This window comes from Phascolarctos cinereus, unplaced genomic scaffold (assembly GCF_003287225.1).
Source record: "Phascolarctos cinereus isolate Bilbo 61053 unplaced genomic scaffold, phaCin_HiC Scaffold_2;HRSCAF=192, whole genome shotgun sequence".
NCBI classification, from domain to species: Eukaryota; Metazoa; Chordata; class Mammalia; order Diprotodontia; family Phascolarctidae; genus Phascolarctos; species Phascolarctos cinereus.
In genome coordinates this window covers 165,631,594-165,655,126 of record NW_027555625.1, presented here as the reverse complement: position 1 = coordinate 165,655,126, position 23,533 = coordinate 165,631,594, and the positions used below count along the sequence as shown (strand labels likewise).

Below are 23,533 nucleotides of genomic sequence, written 5' to 3'. Positions count from 1 at the left end.
TTTTTCACCCAGATCCTAGAAAGTTATGTATATATATTAATACAGTTTGGAGGTACTTAACAAAGAACTGAAGATTCATATACATTTCAGAGGAAAATCTGATTTTTTTTTAATTAAAGAGGCCATCCTTTGACTCACTCTGTAAAGAGGCCTATTTACGGAATAAGTGTTGCCTAACTCAAAGTGAGAACCTGCAAAGACCTTAGCTTAAAAGGGCCAATGTCTCCCACTGCATCCTGGGCCATCTCCAGTCCTGATCAATATTTGCCCACTGGACCCAGAAGGCTCTAGAGGAGAAAGTGAGGCTGGTAACTCTGCACAGCCCTCCCTCACTCAAAATCAAAGTCAATTGCAAGTCATGTCATCATCTCCCTGATGTCATGATCCTCTTCAAGAACGAAGGACAAACCACAACACAAGAGGAAAATCAGATTCAGATTGGCTTGAGCATTTTATCACCAGAATTAGTGAACAGGGAGAAGTTTTAGGATAAAAAGCAGAATGAAACGCCTGGGGCAGGAAGGGATAGAAGGAAGTCTGGGGGGAAAAGAGACTGAGGTGCTAAAGACCTGACCAGTGATGAGAAAAGAAAAGGTTAATTAGTCTTTTCACCCTATCCATTGCCAAAACTCTTCCTGAAGTCCTTTAGCCTCTGGTACAGGCACAACAAGGGAGCTCAGAAGATAATGTCAAATTCAGTTATCACTAACTTTGCGATGCAGCCTCGGCCTCATCACTGCCTGAAGCTTTCTGCAGCACCTCAAGTCCTTTAGAAGTTCACACCATGGGCCACCACATAAGTCTCTCCCCAGGGAAACACAACACAGAAAAATACAGACATAACTAAGGTGTGTACAAAGAAAGCCACACAAACAACCAGACTTTTCAGAGTGGCATTGCTTTGAAACACAGAGGTCTAATATGATTTGCTGTCTCTGCTACCTTACAGTACAATCAGATATTCAGTATGAGGGCTAGTTTAAACACACTATTCTGTCTTATGGCTACAGGCAGTCAGAGTGGGAGAGAGGTAGCTACCCTTAGAGTAATTGCTAGCAGCTGTTGTTGCCGCTTTTTCTTCAGCAAATCAAATGCTTAATCTCTGTGATTGTGGTTATGTAATAATATCCCCTTCAGACACATCCTAGACTCACTCAGAACTGATGTACAAAGAGGAATAGTTAGTCCCAGAAAGCAGTAGACTAAAGAAGATGAAGAGAAAGGAAAATAATAATATCCTCAATTTATGGGAAGAAAGGGAAAAGATATTGTTTGAATCACTTGGTGAACATGAATAGACATCTCTAAGTAAGGGACTAGCAGTTACTATGCACTATCATTCATCTTCTCCTAAAAGAAAGCTATTTCTTTTTATTGGGGGGGGTAGGGAATGGGGTTAAGTGACTTACCCAGGGTCACACAGTTAGTGAGCATTATGTGTCTGAGGCTGGATTTGAACTCAGGTCCTCTTGATTCCAGGGCAGGTGCTCTATCCACAGTGCCACCTAACTGCTCCCACCATTTCTTTTTAAAATAAGGGTACAAGAACATTCCAAGTTCTAATACTAGCATATTAAAGAAATGATCCCTGTGCTAAGGGACTAATATGTTTGGGGCATAGACTCTTTTCTCCTTATGCAGATACTGCTTTTCTTTAGTAACATGTGTGCCATATATAGACATATGCACTATTACGATGTAACCACAAAATATGGGCAGCAGAAGTCCTTTACTTGGGTGGTCTTTTGCCTCAAGATACATGTATTTGTACAGAGTTTTAGCCCAGAAAAAAATCTTCGGACAGAAGGCATAGGCTCAAAGCATCTATTCAGAATTTTTACTGTACAAACAATGTTTTACATTCATTAAATAAGAATATCCATATTGCAAAACAAATTAAGTTGAATTTGAGAGAAGTCTTCCACACTGACTCACAGCAATCTCTTTCATGGCAGCTAGTTGCTTACTTCATATTCACTTCCCATGCACTTCCAAGTCACTGAGAAAAGATTCCATGGACAGTATTGTCCATTGTGCATTCCTGAAGAAGCAAGTTAGATTTAAAGTCTGTTTCTCAATTTGCTGAAACAAAATTTCAATCCACTGTATTTATTATTTTTCTTTAGTTCTATATTATTTTTTCTACATCATACTGATGAAGCATAGAGTAGTGAAAAAAATACTAGAAGGAAGATGTGGGCTCCAATTCTGACTTTGACAACTCTTAGTGCTTCCTGGATAAATCACTTTCCCTCTCAGAGCAATGCTCTGTTTTCTCCTCCATAATACAGTGATGCTGCTATTTATACTACCTACTTCACAAAGGTGTTTATAAAAACACTTTGAAAACCATGAAGTGTTGTAAAAAGATATGTGAATGACTATTATTAGAAAATATTAAGTCCCTTGAAGTCATATTTACATTTTCTAGACTCAGAGCACACATCTTATGACAGGAAGGAAATAAGAAGGTAAGCAACTTGTACTTGCTAGATGTAACAGTTATTTGGGCTACAGAGTCAGTCTAGAATGACTAAAAATCTCTCACTTGAAGAGAATTTAGTTTTAGCCATGAAATTCTTCAATGAGGGGACATCCTTAGTTGAATACTGTTTACAGAAATGTATATGGCAGTTTAAGAAACCTAACCCTGAGTATGTGAGGCAAAGTAAGCGGGTTATCACAATTATATTTTAAAACACTCATGTCTAAAATACAGTTTAAAATCACAGGTATGAGAGAAAAAATGAATATAGAGAAGAAGGTAACATCCAAGTTGGTAGGGACAGGATGGTGGGAGTAAGGAAGGAGAATTCTGCTTAGCTCTTTCCAGAAGGAGCTGGTGCACCCATCAATTAGCTTTCCAGGACTGTTTCCAAAAACTAGGCAATATTCTAGGGACCAGCCATAATTAAGGAAAAAGAAAGACCAAATTTGGCAATGTCCACTGGAAAGAGAGACATCATTCAGCCTCATTTTAAGAAGCCATAAATGTACTCCTTGCCTCAGTTGATATTAGAGTCAATAAACATCAATTTCAGGAGGTGACTGCCAGCCTTGATCATAATGAAAACTGGCTTCACTGTTTCTATTTTACTCTTGTTAGGTGTCTCCTTTTACAGCCATTTAAAAACATGACCTGTGATATCTTGTCTCAGATTATAGCCACATGCTTCTTCCTTCTAGCACTTTAAATACCTCTCCCTTACCTCATCACCCAAACAATGATGCTAACACTCTTGAACATTTTATTATATCTAACACTGCCAATGGAGTAGGATTTCTGCCTTTTAAAATACGATCAGGGTCTTGAATCAAAAGAAATTGGAGTTTTAAATTCTACAAGCAGAGGAGACTCTGGAGATTCAAAGAAGCATAGAAGTATCTATAAAATATATAGTGACCTTGTTACTTTAACTTTTATTAAATTTATGCAACCAAAAAAACAAAACAAAACAAAACAAAAAGTAGAGGTAAAGGACAAGTAAATCCCACAGAGCTTTTCTAAAAAAAAAAAAAAAAGTACCAGGGCTAAAAGCAAGCCATCTAAATTAAGCTCTTTCAGCTTCAGAGTATATAAATGATAATTCACCATCATTTTATACTCCTTGTTAATACCTATTCATAAAATTTTAGAGCAGGAAGCCAAGAAAGCTGAGCCATGGGAGGCAGTAAGCCAGCAGTTCCTGGAGATTGCATTAATCTCCCATGCTGCTAATGAAATATAAAATTTGGTAGAATAAGGGCTAGTGCTGAAAAGCCTTGCTCCTGACACTAACTTTGTAGAACTGACTGACAAAAAAGGAGGGGAGGGGCGGAGCTAAGATGGCAGAGTAAAAGCAGTGATATGCTTGAGGTCTCCCCCAAACCCCTCCAAATACCTGTAAAAAATGGCTCTAAACAAATTCTAGAGCAGCAGAACCCACAAAAAAGACAGAGTGAAACAAATTTCCAGCCCAAGACAATCTGAATGGTTGATTGGAAAGGTCTGATGCGCCGGGCTGGGAGAGGAGCGCAGTTCAGCATGGGCCATTCAGGCAAAGGCAGGGGACTGAATCAAGGGGAGCTATGGCAGTTTCCAGACTTCTCAACCCACAAACACCAAAGACAACTTAGAAGGTCAGTAGGAAAAAAAGGTCTGTCAAAACTCAGGGAGAGAGAAGCTAGGTCCAGCTCCAGTCCTGGCACAGTCCCAAGATGGCAGCTGCTTCAGGACAGAGAGAGGGGGTATCGAGTGACTGATCAGAGGGGACTGCAGGGATCTCTTGCCTGTGTGTAGATCTGGGTCACAATTCTGGGTGGTGATCCTGGGGCAAGGAGGAATGCTGGCATGAAGAGGCAATCTTCCTCACAGTTCCAAGGTAGAAAAGAGTGCTTGTGGTCACTCATAGACCAGAGCACCGGCCAGGAAAGGAGTAAACACCTCACCTTTGATCATTCCTCTTTGGAAGAACTGAAAATTTATAGTTCCCAAGAATTATCTCTGAAAATAGCTGCACAAAACCCCTGAAGCCTGGGACAGCACATTCTCCACAAATGGAAGCAGACCCCTACCTTAACATAGAGTTTATCAGTCAAGTAATTGGCTGGGAACATGTGCAAACAGCTCAAAAAAAATCAGACCATAGAATCTTACTTTGGTGACAAAGAAGATCAAAGCATACAACCAGAAGAAGACAACAAAGTCAATGCTCCTATATCCAAAGCCTCCAAGAAAAATATGAATCAGTCCCAGACCATGGAAGAGCTCAAAAAGGTTTTGAGAATCAAGTAAGAGAAATAGAGGAAAAACTGGGAAGAGAAATGAGAATGATGCAAGAAAATCATGAAAAACATGTCAACAGCTTGCTAAAGGAGACCCAAAAAAATAATGAAGAAAATAACACCTTAAAAAAAAAGACTAACCCAAAGGGCAAAAGAGGTCCAGAAAGCCAATATGGAGATGAATGCCTTAAAAAGCAGAATTGGCCAAATGGAAAAGAAAGTCCAAAAACTCACTGAAGAAAATAAGTCCTTAAAAATTAGAATGGAGCAAATGAAAGCTAATGACTTTACGAGGAATCAAGAAGCTACAAAACAAAACCAAAAGAATGAAAAAAATAGAAGACAATGTGAAACATCTCACTGGAAAAATAACTAACCTGGAAAACAGATCCAGGAGAGATCATTTTAAAATTATTGGACTATCTGAAAGCCATGATCAAAAAAAAAGAGCCTAGACATCATCTTTCAAGAAATTATCAAGAAAAATTGCCCTGATATTCTAGAACCAGAGGGTAAAATAGAAATTGAAAGAATCCACCAATCACCTCTTAAAATTGATCCCCAAAGGAAAACTCCTAGAACTACTGTAGCCAAATTGCAGAGTTCCCAGGTCAAGGAAAAAATATTGCAAGCATCCAGAAAGAAACAATTCAAGTACTGTGGAAACATACTCAGGATAACACAAGATTTAGCAGCTTCTCCATTAAGGGACTGGAGGGCTTGGGATAGAATATTCCAGAGGTCAAAGAAGATAGGATTACAACCAAGAATCACCTACCCAGCAAAACTGAGTATAATCCTTCAGAGGAAAAATGAATATTCAGTGAAATAGAGGATTTTCAAGCATTCCTGATGAAAAAACTAGAGCTAAATAAAAAATCTGACTTTCAAATACAAGACTCAAGAGAAGTATGAAAAGGTAAACAGGAAAGAGAAATCATAAGGGCTTATTAAAGTTGAACTATTTACATTCCTACATGGAAAGATGATAGTTGTAACTCATGAGACCTTTCTCAGTATTAGGGTAGCTGGAGGAAATACACATAGACAAAGGGCACAGGGTAAATTGAAGATGAAGGGGTGATATCTAAAAAATAAAATTAAGGAGTGAGAGAGGATTGTACTGGGAGAAGGAGAAAGGGAGAGATAGAATGGTATAAATTATCTCACATAAAAGAGGAAAGAAAAAGCTTTTATCGTGGAGGGAAGAAAAGGGAGGTAGTAGAGAATGAATGAATCATATTCTCATCGGATTTGGCTTAAGGAGGGAATAACATATATACTCATTTGGGTATGGAAATCTATCTTACCCTACAGAAAAATAGGGAGGAGGGAGATAAGGGTGGAAATGATAGAAGGGAGGGCAGATTGGGGGTGGGGGTAATCAGAAGCAAACTCTTTTGAGGAGAGACAGGGTTAAAGGAGAGAATAGAATAAATGGGGGGATGGGACAGGATGAAAGGTAATATAGTTATTCACAACATGACTATTATGTAAGTGTTTTGCATGACTACACATGCATAACCTGTATAAAGCTGCTTGCCTTCTCAATGACGGTGGGTGGGCAAGGAGGAAGGGAGACAATTTGGAACCCAAAGTTTTAAAAACAAATGTTAAAAATTGTTTTTACATGCAACTGGGAAATAAGATATACAGGCAATGGAGTATAGAAATCTATCCTGTCCTACAGGAAAATAGAAGGGGGAGGGGATAAGAGAAGGGGGTGGTGGTGGTGATAGAAGAGAGGGCAGATCAGGGGAAGGGGTATTCAGAATGCATGCTGTCTTGGGGTTGGAGGAGGGGAGAGATGGGAAGAAAAATTGGAACTCAAAATCTTGTGGAAATGAATGTTGAAAACTAAAAATAAATTAATTTTTAAAAAAGGAGGGGAAAGATAATGAGCTAAGTGGAACCTCTTTGTGGCACAGTAGCACAGCTATAGGAGTCTAGTATTCCTTAGTGAATTTCTCTATATGTCTCTGCTTATGTTTCCATGTTAACAATCAATCAACAAGTATTTATTAAGTATCTAATATATGCTTGGTACAGTGCTAGGGATACAAATAAGAAGAATGAAAGAATACTTACTCACAAGGAATTTATATTCTATTAGGGAATAAAACACTCATAAATAAATACATAAAGAGTAAATGTAAAAATAATAAATACAAATAAATAGAAGGTAGTTAAATACAAGATAGTTTGGTAGGAAGGGCACTAGCAGTTGGAAGGATCAGAAAAGGTTTTATATAGAAGATGGTGTATGAAATGCATCTTGAAGAAAGGGATTCTGTGATGCAGAGTTGAGGATAGAGTGCATTTCAGGCACTGGGAAAGATGGATTGTTGTGTGTAAGGAAGACAGAGAACATCTCTTTAGCTGGATAATAGACTACGAGAGAGGGAGAATAACGTATAATGAATCTGGAAAGATAGTTTGGTATCAGGTTGGGATGAACTTAAAAGCTAAACAAAGAAGTTATATTATATCTGAGGGATAACAAGGAGGCAGTAGAGTTGACTGAATAAAGTTTAACTATAATTAGGTAAAGCTGGAAAGCATTTCCATGAACAAAATAATGCAAGATAAGATAGTATAAGATTGGAAGCAGCTGGTTGGGGAAAAAAAATCTTGGCAGCAAATATCTTTGATAAGGATCTGATATTTAAGATATACAGGGAATGAAAAAATATGTAAAAGATCAAAAGTTATTCCCAAACGTGTAAGCTGATCAAAAAGGATATGAACAAAAAGTTCTCAAAATAATTACAAATTATTAAAGATGAAAGATTGCTCCAAATCATTAGTAATAAGAGCAAAGCAAATAAGAACAACTCTGAAGTCCTTACACTCAAAAATCAGATAACAACTCAGTCCAAAGGCATTTATTGAGCACTTATTATTATTATGCCAAGAATTGTGCTAAGTGCTGGGGATAAAAAAAATAATAATAAGACAAAAACACAGTCCCTACCCTCGAGAAGTTATTATTCTATTGGAGGAGATAACATGCATACAACTACTACATACAAGAAATACAAGTGTAAATGAAGGTAATCTCAAAAGGAAAGTACTGCTTGAGGGGCAGTAGGTGGGGAAAAAGGATGAGGGGTATAGGACAGAAGGTGGTACCTGGACTGAAGTCTGAAAGAATCCAGGGAAACCAGGAGGGAATATAGGAAATGAAAGGGAGGGAAGAATTTATTAAGTGCCTTCTACGTGCTGGGCACTATGCTAAGCTTTACAAATAATATCTCATTTAATCTTCACAACTACTCTGGGAGATAAGATGCCACTATTTATCTCTGTTTTACAGTTGAAGAAACTGAGACAGACAAAGGTTTAGTGACTTGCCTAGGGTCACACAGTTAGTAAGCATCTGAGGTCGGATCTGAATTCAGTTCTTCCTGACTCCAAGCCCAGTGCTCTATCCATTGTACCACCAAGATAAAAGACAGCTGAAAATGATGAGAATTCCAGGCTTAAGAGAAAGCCAGTGAAAAGGCACAGAATTGGAAGCTGGACTGCTGTATACAAGGAATAGCAAGTAGATTGGTGTACCTGGACAAGAGATTATGTGGAAGGGAGTGAAGTACAAGAAGACTGAAAAAGTAAGGAAAGGTTGTGAAGAGTTTTTATATGTCATTCTAGAGGGAAAAGAATCACTGAAGTTGGTAAATGGTCAGATTTTGACTTTAAGAAAATCACTTCTTAGAGTAGAGGGTAATTTGAGGAAATGAAACCAACCAGAAGGCTAGCAATAGTTCAGACATGAGATCATGTGAAACTACTCTAGAGCAGCAGTTACATGAGTAAAGAGAAGGAACTTACATGAAAGATGTTGCAAAGATAAAAACAATAAAACTTGGCAACAGAATTGATATTTAGAGTGAGTTCAAATGAAGAGTCAAGGATGATACATACCTAGGATGTAAGCCTGAGTTACTAGGAGAAGGTGATACCCTTAACAATAAGGGAGAAGCTACAAAGAAGAGAGTTTTTGAAGTGAAGAAAAATGTGTTCTTTTTAAGACATGCAGCATTTGAGATACCATGGGACATCCATTTAGAGTCATCCAAAAGGTAACTGGTAATTCTGGCCTAAAGGTCAGGACAAATACTAAGGCTGGATATAATAGGGCGAAGAATGAGTAGCATATATAATAATTAAACCCATGGGAGCTGATGAGATCATCAAACAAGACAGCATAGAGAAAGAAGAGAAGAGGGCTCAGGACATACCCTTGGGGGGTAAAAACACAGTTAATAAATAAGACCTGAGTTTGTTGTTTCTATTGTTGTCTAATCCCTTCAATGAGTCATGTCCGATTCTTCCTTACTCCATTTGGGGTTTTCTTGGAAAAGATACTGGAGTGGTTTACCATTTCCTTCTTCAGCTCATTTTAAGATCCAGGCAAGGCAAGTGAGAAAGAGTAGTCAAAAATGTAGGAGGAGAACCAGGAGAAAGCACGAAAATCTAGAAAGTAGAGAGGTACAAAGGTCAAAGGACACAAAGTAGTGGAAATGAAGGCACCTAGTGAATGACCTTCTTAAGGAGTTGAGCAAAATGGAACTGATCAGACCAAATGAAGGGTTTTCTGTTTTTTGGTTTTTGGTTTTGGGGTTTTTTTTAGGATGAAGGACATTATGTAGGCAACAGGAATGGAGTCAATCCATAAAGAGAGATCAAAGATAAGAGAGCAGGGTTAATAGGATGGACATTCAGTTTGAGAAATGGGAGGAGAGAGAATCAAGATTGCAAATTAAAGGGTTTATGTTGGTAAGGCAAAAGGTCACCCCTTCTTGTGAGACAAGGATGAAGTAGGAGATAGAAAGGGAAGATCTCTGAGTCATGTGAGTAGGTGGAGTAGGGGAATAAGAACTTTAAGCAAATGGCCTCAATTTTTTTGGTGCAGTTATGATAAAAGGTACTCAGGCAAAGGAAGGAGTACTGTGAGGAGACTGAAAAGAGATGAGAATGTCTGGAAAAGTCACTGTTCTTGAATGAGATAGCGAATTAACTAACGAGGTGAAAAGTACTGCCTTGCTATTGTGAGGGACAGCCTAGTTGTTGTTATGTAGCATAAATTTATTTTTGTGATTTTTTTCCAGTTCTATTCAGCAGCTCATGAAAATAGCAAAGAAGGCAATCAGAATAATTTGACAAGGCGTGATTAATTTAAAGTGCAGAGGATAGTACAGAGGATGTTAACTATTATTATCGTAAATGAGGCCTTATAAGAGGCAGAAGAGATGAGGAAACGTATTCCAGGTCTAGAGGCCAACCTATGCAAAGACAAAAAGGTGGAAGATGGGATACATCTAGCAAATCAATTTGGAGAGAACACAGTATAAATAAATGGGATGAGAGTTCATAAAGGCCTGGTCTCATAAGTGAAGAAAATGGAAAAGATACGGAAGATGTCATAGAGTAGAAATAACAAGACTTGGCAACTGACTGAATTAGAGGGAAGTGGGAAAAGAAAGAAAAGAATCAAGGATAACCCTAAGGTTAAAAAATGATGGTGGTGACTAGGAAGGAGGCAGTGGTTTCAACAGGAATAATTAAATATGGGATTAGATGGAGAAGATAATAAACATGTTGAGTTTCAGATACTGTTGAGAAATCCAGGTGGTGATGTCCAGTAGGCAATTGGTAAGGCTGGACTGGTATTTGGGCGAGAGATGAAGGCTAGAAAGACAATGGAATAAATCCCTAATTATAGGATTTCCAGCACTAATCCATGGAATAGGAAGATGTTGGCTAAGGAGAAGCATTCCAAGTAAATGCAAATCTTATCAAATGAGACACTATATATGTAAAGAATACTTTGTAAACCTTAGAGCATTATATTATTATCATCAATATCATTATTACAAGGAAGAAACTGATAACAGAACACTACTGTTACTTCCTTGTGCTTATTCTCTATTTAAAAGGTGGAATAATGTGTCTTTTCAATGTGATTCTAACATTAGTCTCAGAAAAAAACATTTTTTAGCTTGAACCTAAAATAACGAAGAAGTCTTAGAAACTAAAATGGACAAAAAAATCCATCTCACTCTCATCAGTCACTTTCTTTTTTGCTTGTTATTTAAAGACATGCAAAGTCTAGAGAAACTACTAAGAGAAGCTGTGATCTATGGTCAGCCTCGAAGTCGAAGAGCATGGAAAAAAATCCTCATTCTAGTAGAAGGCATCTATAGGTATGTGAATGACCAGGGTATTTTAATCTGTGGTCTAAATATATTTGGGGCAGCTAGGTGTCACGGCACACAGAATGCCAGGCCTGAAGTCAAGACTCATCTTCGCGAGTTCAAATCTGGTCTCAGATATTTATTAGCTATATGACCCTGGGCAAGTAACTTAACCCTTTTGGCCTCAGTGACTCATCTGTTAAATGAGATGGAGAAGGAAATGGCAAACCACTCTAGCATCTTTGCCAAGAAAATCCCAAATGGGGTCACGAATAGTCAAACATGACTGAAACAACTGAGCAACAACAAAAAATAAATTTGACAGATAGGAAAAGACCTACATACTCCACAAGTATACTGAGAAGTTAGTCAACCACAAGTCTATTCAAAAAAATCTGGTTTGGGACTGCTGTAATAAGTTATCAAGGACTGATCTGGTTATCTATGGGGTAATCTTCATTGTCAGAAAACTGGAAGCACAGAATCACACAGAAGCTCAAAGTTGAAAGAGATATTATGTAAGAGCTTTGTGAACAGAGACTACTTATCTGCAGTGTCTAGCACAGTATTCTTCAACACAGTAAGTGATTAACATCTAAACTGAATTTGTTGACCTCAGAGGTCATCTAATACAATCAATATCTGAACAATAATCTCTCCTATACTTCTCCAAACTTATCATACAGCCTTCCGTTTAAAAGTTCTAGCAAGGGGGAGCCCATTACCGCCAGAGACAGCCTATTCCATTTCTGAATAGCTCTAATTGTTAGGAAGCTTTTCCTTACCTCATGTCTGCCTCTCTGGATGTGGTTTGAAATTGTGGGAATTTTTTTCAACCTGCTTTGTGGAGGCTGCATACAGAAAAGAGTTAACTTCAATTGGTTCTTTTTGTAAACTTTGCTTATCATATATTGAAGACCTCTAGTCACAGAGATATCTTACCCTGTTATGTTGTTTGATGTGAATTCTCATGACATTTCATATCTAATCATAGAGTATACTGAGGGGTGCCTTAGAATATCCTCTTGAATTATCTAAGCCATTTTTCAAAAAAACCACAAAAGAGCTAACAATAGCTAAAGGGGCCATTAACATGTAAAATATTCCTATCACATTCATCTATGATGCCACAGGGACTACTAACCCCTTCATAGTTTGGCTTGGAAAGATTTTACGTGAGAAATTCAATTCTCTCCAACCAACATTTTTATATTTATTTTACTAAGGGAGGAAGAAGATTCCCCAAAGTACTACCTTTGCTATCTTACTCTATATGCAGAAAATGTTAGCTCAGCAGAATTTTTCCTAAGTTAAGTTTTAATGAATCCTAATCTTGAGTAATTAGAAAGGAGATTCCTGTGGGGTAATAATACAAAAGTGAGAAAAACTGAACGAAATGGTAATTCCTGCATCTGAAAAATGATAACATTGCTTCAAATAAGGCAAGAAAAGCAGAGGCAGCATTTTTTCTCTTTAATCTAAACTTTCCCCTTAAGTAACATAATTTTGGCCAAAACAATAATAACAAGAAAAAAGGAAAGAAGTATGTTTCCTGTCAACAAATACATTTTCACAAACTGAAATTTTAAAATTTGCTTTTCTTTAAAAAAAAAACAACGGACCACAGCATTTATTATCCTGGCTGCTGGTCAAGGCCTTGTCAAACTCCCCATATATACCCTCCCTATACCTGATCCAGGAGGTCTGGCTGTTTCACATACTACCACAAAGTTGTTAACTTGGCATTTACAGTTTATTGTCAGTTACTGATTTTATTTAAGACTTATCAGAGTATAAGCAAGGCAACAACTAGGAGTGTGTCCTATGCATAAAAACTACGAGAGTACACCAGAATAATTAACTACTCATTGGCCCTGAACTTGCTACTTTAAAAAAAAAATAATAATGTCATATTGACTTTATGCTGTCATAACTTCAAGCCTCATTTTTCCTCCTGTGTAATTTGTACCAGCTGCAGCGCACCATAAAGCTAGGGCGAGAGAACAAACCAACTCTTATCTAAACACCTGTCATTCAGGATTGGAACAGCTTAAAAGCTGATCAGCTGAGCCAGAGCAGGCTGGACATCTCCTTTTAAGCAGAATAAACAGAACCAAACTGCAAATAAACACAACTTGGCAAAACTAAAGGAAAGTTAAGTTTTAAACTTTGATCATGGCTTAAATTAAGAGGACCACCAGCATTTTACTGTCAAATATTCTTGTCAGTTACCCAGCCTACAGAAACCACTGCAAAGGCTGGATTTTGTTCATTTCATAAGTCCAATCTCTGTTCTGCCACAGTATCAGCAATACATGCTTAAAAGTTATGGATTTCTTGCAGAAATCGAGAAACCACCAGATTTCAAGTTTAAACATCTCTAATATTTGTAATTTAATCTGTGTTTTATATATTCACTTTTCTCATGCCCTCTTTTCAAAGAGCTCTGGAATACAGCTTTCAGGGACTTTTTCAGTTCAAAATTATTTTTCTTTCTTTTTTTTTTCTTTCAAATCAATGAAACTTTCCAAGACAAGAATCATCACCCCAAAATGTCCCTGAACTTTGGTTTCTTCATCTTTAAAATGAAAGGGGAAGGCTAGATTATCTTTGCTTCCAACTCAATCATTGTATAATCCTATGATGTTGTGTGACTGTCTCCTAATCATTGCCATAATTCAACATAGAGTGAAATAATCTCCAGTTGATTTTTCTTAACAATGATGGGAGGCAGTTAGGTAGAACAGTGGATAGAACACTGGCCCTGAAGTCTGGAGGACCTGAGCTCAAATCTGGCCTCAAACCAAACACTTGACACTTACTAGCTGTGTGATCCTGAGCAAGTCACTTAACCCCAATTGCCTAAAAAAAAAATATTAATGTGGGAATTTTCATTTTCAAAAATTTTGTTGGTATGTAATTTGTGGACATCCACACAGGCAGTATCATTGGGCTGCTTTCAGAGTTTCAATATCATGATTTGCTTCTCTTTTCTGTTCCTTCCAAAATCACTGATCCAAGATCCATTACAAAAGTAGTCAACAGCAGAAAAAGAGTCAAGAGAAGGTTAAGGGCTATTCAGAACTCAAGTGTCAAGTCACTGATGATTCTTGGACCCTACTTATATAAAACTATTTTAGTGTCACTAAGTAGTTACTGTATTTAAAAGGGATCAATATGCCATGAACAAAAAGAAAATGGCATTCACTTAGAAAAGGAAAGTGAATACAGGACTTTTATTTGCTAAATGCACACTACACCTTGTATTATACCTTTGATATGTGACAAACATAACATAGCCAGCTGTAACACTCAAAAGAGAAGTATGGCAAAAAATTGGAGGATCACAGCTTTCCAAACACTAGCAGAGAAAAGTGGTCTACTTAAATTTATGACAATTATGAATAGATGATTAAAAGAGAATCTACAGTAACTTTGTAAATGCAATTAACTGTACAGAGACACAGAGGAAACCAGGAAAATGTCTAATCCCTCTTCTACCCAAAGTTCTTTATGGACTAGAAAATAACACTGGTATCCCAACAGCTAAGTCTTCTCTTCTCCTATCTATGTGCTACATTCTAATGGAAATAAACATGAAAAAATTACTAATATGTGCATATGCAAAGAAAACACAGCTGTGTGATAAAAACTGAGAAGTTTGTGAGCATCTAAAAAGGGAAGTAGTAGTCCCTATGAGTCAGCAAGGGTTCACAAAGTAGTCACAAAAAATTAGGAGTAATACTAGACCTATCTCATTTCCTTTTTATGAATGGTTATTAGACTTTTAAATCAAGAAAATATTCTAGACATATATGTATATACATTTAAATATGGATTTCTGCAAGGCACATGATAAAGTCATGATATCCTTTTCAAGAAGATAAAAGAAATGTAGGTTGGATCCATTTTACTGAAATCCTAGCTGTATGATGACCATAAATGGTCTTAATTAATATATTTATGTCATCATGTAAAAAATTTTCTAGTAGTATGCCACAGGATTCATTTCTTGTTACTGCTCTGTATAACATTTTTTAATCAATAGATTATCATTCTATAAGTTAGGGATAGGTACTAGACTTGAGATTTCATTAGTATCAAGAACTCCTAGATGAAGAAATGCCTTCTAATAATGCATATCAGAGCCTTCTCTGAACTTATAGTCTTAGAGAACTGCTAAGAGCCTTGACAGTTTAAATGACTTGCTCAGATCACAAAGCCAGTATGTGTTAAGAGTTGGGACTTAAAACTATGTCTTTTTGGTTTTCAAGGCCAGCTCTCTATGTAATGGCAGGCCACCTCTCATAACACATGATGACAGGCATATTCACTGAATTTATGGATGCCACAAAGCTACAAGATAGAATTATTACACTGGAAGACAAAATCAAGATTCAAAAAAGGTCTTGCATCATAGATTGAAAGCTGGAAGAAATGCAAGAAGTTATCTAGTCCAGACCTCTCACTAACAAAGGAGGAAAATGAGACCCAGAGAGGTTAAGTGACTTGCCCAAGGTTATACAATAAGTGGTGGAGGTAGAATTTTAACCTAGGTCTTTTTTTTTTTTTGGTGGTGGTGGTGGTAGTGGTGGTGACCCTAGGCAATTGGGTTAAGTGACTTGCCCAGGGTCACACAGCTAATAAGTGTTATGTGTCTGAGGCCGGATTTGAACTCAGGTCCTCCTGAATCCAGGGCCGGTGCTCCATCCACTGTGCCACCTCACTGCCCCCTGAACCTAGGTCTTAAGACTACAAAGTCAGCACTTTCTTTTCCACTGTATTACATTGAAATTTAAAAAGGATAAATATAAAATTCTACATTTAAGCTAAAAATTAACTTCCAAGTCCAGGATGAGAGGTCTAACTTAATAGTAATTCATATTAAAAAAAAAACAGTTAATTCAATCACAGGTTTCATTAACAGACATATAGTGTTTAAAACAATGGAGATGATAGCCTTATCATAGACTAGTTAGATGATATCATGTTTGGTACTGTCTCCATTCACAGATATATCCTATCAATGCAAGATGTCATGTTACTTACATATGCTATATCATGTTTGACTTGACTTGGCTTATGTGAAACAATGAGGATGCAAAAATAAAAATACTCCAAATTATCCCTGCCCTTAATGATCTCATATTTCATTGTCTTATACTACCATCACCCTAGTTCAGTGCTTCATGACCTATTTTATGGTCTTCTGTAATAACCTCCTAACTGATATCTCTGCCTCCAACATCTCCCCAATGCCAGTCTATTATTTATATAATTAGAAAAATAATCTTCCTAATGAACAGGTTTGACCCTATCATTTCCTACTCAAAAACATTCACCCTGCTTCCTAGATTAAAAAATAAATTTGTTAGCCTGGTATTTAAGGCTTTTTATTACCTATTCTTTGAGATCATCCTGCATTCTCCCATCTCTGTATATTTGCAAAGGTCATAAACCAGACCTACAGTATGTTTCCACCTAAACTGTACTTTATGAAATCCTCTTCCTTCAAGGTCCATCTCAGCTCACACCTCTTCTGTAAAGTCCTCCCTGATCTTCTCAGCATTTTTCTGGACCTCTTTTATCCTCATCACATTTTACTTCGTATCATATTTATTTGAGGATGTATCATGGTATGTCTCAGTAGATTAAAAGCTCCTTAAGGGCAGAGATTCTGTCATTTCTTTTTATGAAATTTAGCATAGTGCTTGGCACATACTGGCTGTTAATAATATTTTTTTAAATTTGCTAAATTGTTAAATGCCAAAATTAATAATGTATTTTGCACTAGTGCTTAATTCAATTAAATGTCTACTGAGCACCTACTCTGTACAAAGCAATGGAGAAGATACAAAGTGTACATAAAACACAATCTGTTCTCTCATGGAGCTTATAGTCTAATGGTGAATATCACAGAAAATTGATAACCATACTGTATAATAATACATGCTAAGTATATAAGCCCCAACAGGATGAGTTAAAATACAAGAAGTCATGACCAGACCTCAACTGGCTATGAAGCACCTGGAAGACACTAAAAATTAGACTAGAAAGGAGTTGAACACTAGAGGAAGAGAAGGGCCTAGAAAGATCAGGGCATTATCATAGGTCAGGCACACAAAGGTCAAGTCCATTGTCAGTCAACTAAGAACGAAGTGAATTTCAGGAAAGTTAACTGATGCAGTCAGGTAAATAACATAGGCGAAAGGAGGAAGGGAATAAATATCCAATGGGCATTGTGCTAAGTGCTTTACAACTATCATCTCGATTCAACTAAGCATGATAAAAAGCCTACAAGATCATATTAGTCAAAACAAGCAGCATGTGTAAGCAAGTGACCCTAAAAGGAAATCCCAATGCCAGGGCAGAGGCCATTTTCTTTCTCAGTGCCTTCTCTTACATTACCGGCTGGGTGTGGTCAGCACAAGGTCTCTGGACAGTATTGATCAAAGCCAAGAAACTACAAATGCATCCTGACCCTGATTCATATAAAGGCCGAGGTAGTAGGATCACAGAGACTTCCTAACAGTATTTCAATTATCTACTAAAGAAAACAAACCATAATAAACTAGGTCTACTTGTACAACACGGCACATGTGATGGCATTTGATTTCTTTAACTAAAATGCAATAAACACTACATTGACACAACCTGAATTTTTTCCTAAAGAAAAAATTCATAATAACATACATAATTATAAGTCAACATGAAATGAACTGAGTTTTATACTGTTTCTATGATCACTCTGAAATATCCAAATTGTTTTTGGTTTATTTCCAGTTATGGAATATGTATACTAGTTATACAAATCAATAACAAAGGAGAATTTTCCAAATGATCCGGGACTTGCGGTAGCAAAATTACAGCCATAGCTTTCATCCCATTGATACTCAAGAAATAATTTGATGATCATTTGCCTAATCCTAGAAGATTCAGTTCTTCCAAAGATAGTTAAGTCTTATATCAAGGAGATGTTATTTACTCCAAAAATGCCTGAGATTTCTCTCCCAAAAAAAACAGTAGTTGAGATTTTCTGAACTCCAAATGTCAAGCCCTATATCATTCCAGTTGCAATAAGTGAAAACATAAAAGAACAAGAAAACAAAAAGGGCAGTAGTTACTTAATTTTAAAATGGTAGCAGCTATTCTTTCCTTTCTTATCTCAGGATATGATTTGAGCCCACAAGGAAGATTTTTCTGCCACTTAAGTTGGCAAACAATAGCATTTGTCTATTGCTGCCATTTAGTAACTCAGATTAGGTGTAAGAAGCAGAGAAAAAGGAGATTTCAAAAAGAAATTTATATTCTTCGTTAATATGTTATCTAATAGTACATAAATATATAAGCACACATATATGTATGTATATGTGAATATACATCATATACATATATTCACTATATTATTAATTCAAGTATCTTTCAAGGCCTTGAATGTTGCTTTAAATTAGCTGGTAGAACTATCTGTATTAAACAGTATTTCTTCCAATAATGTTGAGACGGATGGGAGAGGACTTCCATTTCAAAGGAAAAATATGTTTAATAAGTAACAAATGTAAAGCATATTTCTAAATGTAACTCAACTTCAAATATTAAAGTACTGAAGCTAAAGGAATAAAACTTTAACCAGCCTTAATGTAACTCAAATCATGGCCTACACACACACACACACACACACACACACACACACACACACACACACACATATACACACAAATGTGCCTGTGAAAAGATTATTTTGTCTTCTTAAAATTTTATTCTTTATCTAGCACCTATTAAACTAAGGATACATGTCCAACCAATTTTACTGTTTAACTATCTAAACTGACCTGTCACTTAAGTGTTTAAAGTGGAAAAAAATAAAATCATTAGTTTAGTTTTATTTATAGTTAAATTCAGCAGAAGGAAAGAAAACATTAAAATTGGCAGTTTGACCTAACTGGCTTATTTAACTATTTTTTTAATTGAAATAATCATTTAATGCAATCAAAACTGTGCACAAAGATATTGCAATCAAGGTATTCTGAGAACTTATTAAAAGCTTAAAATTCCAAGAAGTTAGCTACTACATAAATTTACTTTAATAAGATTTATATTCTGCTAATTCCAAAAGGAGAAGAAGCTTATAAGTTAAAATAGAAAGAAACATAAGACTGGGGATAAAAAAGAAGTTTCCATCTACAGGAAACTATTAGACATATGAAATAAACCAATTACCACAATGAAATACTGAATCTTGCTCTATAAGCATGGTTACTTTGTTATGTTTAATTCATCATAGCTTCAAATAAAGTTCTTTTATGGTTTTGTCACTGTAACCTTCACCTTTCATCAACTCGAAAGAGGGGATTGATAGGGTCTAATTGGTCAATAAGCATTTATGGATCTATCATCAGTCAGTGGATCATTACATGACTACACCAATTCCATCATTAAAAGGAATGTTATTTTTAACATCTTAACAATTAAAATTAAAGTACACAGTGAGATCCTTTCCTCACTTTGACCAAAACTCAATATGCCAAATCAACAGATAATTTATTTTAGTTCTTCAGGAAATGTGGCAGAGAGGCATAGCCTTCATTTTCAAAACACTTAGACTCTTTCCTAGCTGCAAAAATTTTAATTTATGCTTTTAAAACGTATCTGAGAGGAAACAAATGGTAAGTACCTATCTTTAATAGAGGGTAGAAGCTAATTGTCATATCTGTATTTAAAAAGGAAAAGAAAGAAAAGTTTTTCAGAGAATAAATTACAATATTAGCATTTCTCTCCATAATCTAGCATGGAAGGTTCCATTGTGCGCCTGCCTGAGATCATTGCCTTAAAGAAGAAGTACAAAGCATACCTCTACTTGGATGAAGCTCACAGTATTGGAAGTTTAGGCCCAAGAGGCCAGGGGGTCGTGGATTACTTTGGAATGGATCCTTATGATGTTGATGTGCTCATGGGAACGTTCACCAAGAGCTTTGGAGCAGCTGGAGGATACATAGCTGGAAGAAAGGTAAAACAAAAAAAAAAAACCCTTTACCTAAGTAAAGCACGTACATCCTGGAAATAATCTCTGGCATTAAGTCTAATTCCATCACTGTGAATTTAATAAGGCAAGATTTCCTAGGCATAAGCCATAATACAAGTCAACCTGCCACACATAATACAGAGCATCCCACTACTTAGATTCATATTCAGATATGTTGTTGTTCAGTCTTTCAGCCATGTCCAACTCTTCATGACCCCATGGACACCAGGACCTTTTATCCTCCACTATCTCCTTATGTCTGTCCAAGCTCACGTTCATTGCTTTCATGACACTATCTATCCATTTCATCCTCTGCCACCCCCTTTCTCCTTTTGCCTTCAATCTTTCCCAACATCAGGGTATTTTCCAATGAGTCCTGTCTTTTCATTATGGGGCCAAAATATTCAAGCTTCAACTACAGTATTTGTCCTTCCAATGAATAGTCCGAATTCATTTCTTTATGTATTTGATTTGATCTCCTTGCTGTCCAAGGGACAGAGGTTTTTTGTTATTATATAGTCAGAGCTTTGCACTATGCATGGTACATAAGTGCTTGATAACAATTGATTGATTTATTGTCCTATAGTCTGAAGACTCTATTCACTTTCCTTTTAAAAAATCTCTCATTCTCTAATTTTTGTAAATATAACTGACAGCGACTCAGCAATCACATTTACTAGTTCTTTAAGCACCAAAGTATATAATTATTGTACCCTAGCCCTGAATTCTTCTAGGACAACTAGATGCTCTTTTAGTAGCTATTAACTTATCTTGGTATTACCTCTCTTTGTACATTTTTTTCTGTCATTTTCTATCCCAAAGGTCATTGGCAGAGAAAACAAAAGTCAAAAAAAAAAACCCACATTATGAGTTTTTTGCCTTCTATTCTCATGAGTTATCTTAACATCTACCCCCAAGAAAAGAGTCCTATCCCTTCTCCAGTCTTCATATTTCCCTTGATACCTACTTTCTTACATTAAGCCTGACTCAATCCATTCCAAGCTTTAGCATTCCTGATACTGTTTTTTACAGAACTACATCATGCTCTTATAGTTATCCTGTTACTTGTCCTTACTTCCATCAACTGTATATGTCATTTTAAAATCTAAGTTTGTTCTCAGAGCTTGGTGCTCTAGGAATGGCATCATTCTCAGCTTGCTGGAGCCACTGCCCCATAAACCCCCTCCATCATCTTCCCCTGGCCCCCAAACACCTCTCCTCTCCCTCATATACTTCCTGCATCGTCCGGGACATTTGGACTAATTTTTCAGGATGAGGAGAGGGTAGTCCCTGGGTGGGGATGAGGGGAAGGCTTGCTACCAAGAAAGCTGCCGAGAGGAGCTCAAGAAGATAAAGGCACTGGTAACAACTGAAGCTCAGAAACCACTGCACCAGCTGAATGTTCTGTTGGAACAGAAGGTCTGTGGCTTGAGACTAATTGAATCTGCTCATAATGGCCTTCCCATGACTGCTAGACTGAGGGACTTTGAAGTGAAAGACCTTCTTAGCCTAACTCAGTTCTTTGGTTTTGACACAGAGGCTTTTTCTCTAGCTGTGAATTTACTGGACAGTTTTTTATCCAAAATGAAGGTATAGTCCAAACACCTTGAATATGTGGAATTAAGTTGCTTCTCTCTGGCTGTGAAATCAACAGATTTCAGAGAAATGTCCTATTAGCCACTGATTTGATCTGAATAAGACAATACGAATTCTGAACTGATGAAAACAGAAAAGATTGTATTAGAGAAGTTTTGTTGGAAAGTCAAAACTGCCTTTCAGTTTCTACAGCTCTATTATTCATTCATTCATGAAAACTTACCATCTGAAAGGAGAAAGAACCTGAGTTTTGAAAGACTAGAAGCTCAGTTTAAGGTATGCCACTGTAGGATTGTTTTCTAAAGCAAAGCCTTCTGTATTGGCATTGTCTATAATTGTACTGAAGAGTCAAGCACAGAAATTTATAGAATTGACAGAAGAAGTAGAATGTCTTCAGAAACATTCCAAGATAAATTGCAGAGATTTGACCTTCTGGCAGAAACTTGTAGCAATGTGCCTAACTGAATACTCATCAAACAAGAGTTCTAAACCAAATGTTCAGAAGTTGAAGTGGATTGTGTCTGGCCATACTGCATATCAGTTGAAGCATAGTTATTACAAAATCACTCATTTTCCAACAATCCCTGAAACTGGGTCTTAATAGGACTCTTATGGTAAAGAAATTCAACTATTTTGAAGGCTTACTTCACATCATAATTGTGGACTCCAATATTTGGACACATTTAAGCTGTGAAGTCTGAAACATAGCAACTAGGTTAGCACTGATGTTTCTGGAAACTGATTATATGTGCTGCAACTGGAAATGTGTTCAGGACTAAATTATGACCTTCTTTGAAGTATGTTTGTAAAAACTAAAAGTTAAAATGTGAAACCCTAATGTGGAATATGGATGGGAGACTATACTGTAGATTGACAATTAATATTGATCCAGTGTAGTAGTATCTGGATTAGTATACTTATTATAGGTAGTAATGATTGGCAAGGTGTAATTGACTTTAACTGATGTTATTTGAATTGGGATATAAGTTCACATTAAAACAGATCAACTTCAGAAAAATAGTATGATGCACTTTAGTCAGGGTTACTAGTCTTTGAGGCAGTATAAACAATCTTGTTAAAGCCTTATACAACTAGATAATCCAATAATTCTAAGGATTTATTTTTGTTTAGCATATTTTTCACTTAAATTTGATTATAAAATTGTATTAAAGTTGTAGACAGACATGTTAAATTTAAGTGATCTTCAACATTATCCTACGTCACAAGTGATGCGGCAAAGTTTTACACAGAATGATTTTTATCTCAATTTCTAGCCCCTTAGAAAAAAGTTAATTTCTATTGTACTCTCATAGACTGCTAATCTGAAACCTCAGCTGTGCCCTTCTAAAGCAATATATGCTAATGCTAACACTCTAGAGCTTTTAAATAAGGGTTACTGTTGGCATGAAACTGGACCATTAGTATAGAGCTTTGTATTTTAAAGCAATACTGTCATAATGCTCCTATAACAGTTCAACTCAGAGAGGCTAATGTGAGTTGTCTATCCAGATTCAAGTAAACAGAAATTTAATTGACTAATTATGTGGTATAAGGCTAGTTGTAGGTTAATGAATCTAAACTGACATACAGGGCTGGGAAAGCATATAGTTAAATCAGTGCAATATATAACTTAATTTCCACAATAGCTAAAACTAGTTCAAATTTCCCTTTAACATCATGCTTGTGGGTTAAAAAAAAACAACAACAACAAAACTTCCCTTTAAAGATAAACCAAAGAACCACAGTATGTCTCATAGTCTTATGCTTCATTTTGTGGATGCACTCTTCACATACTCCTAAACACCTGATTCATTCAAGAATTTCCTTTGTAATTCATCAATACAAACTTGTTTGCTGAAGTAACCTAACAAAGTACCATTATGTTCTGGTACTAAGACACTGACCTTTCAACAAAACTATTGAAATGCAACAATAAATAAATAATTAAGTGAAATCT

General features: G+C 36.5%; 1 protein-coding gene and 1 pseudogene across 1 annotated transcript in view; both read left to right on the top strand.

Moving 5' to 3' along the window:
* The window catches only part of SPTLC3 (serine palmitoyltransferase long chain base subunit 3), a 198,440-nt gene that overhangs the window by 108,493 nt on the left and 66,414 nt on the right, over positions 1–23,533 (top strand). Inside the window, exons 7-8 of the mRNA XM_020986144.2 lie at positions 10,865–10,970; positions 19,746–19,965. Of these exons, the coding sequence (XP_020841803.1) occupies positions 10,865–10,970; positions 19,746–19,965 (326 nt within the window). The remainder of the gene's footprint in view (positions 1–10,864; positions 10,971–19,745; positions 19,966–23,533) is intronic.
* LOC110210128 (cyclin-G1 pseudogene) lies at positions 21,430–22,177 on the top strand (annotated as a pseudogene).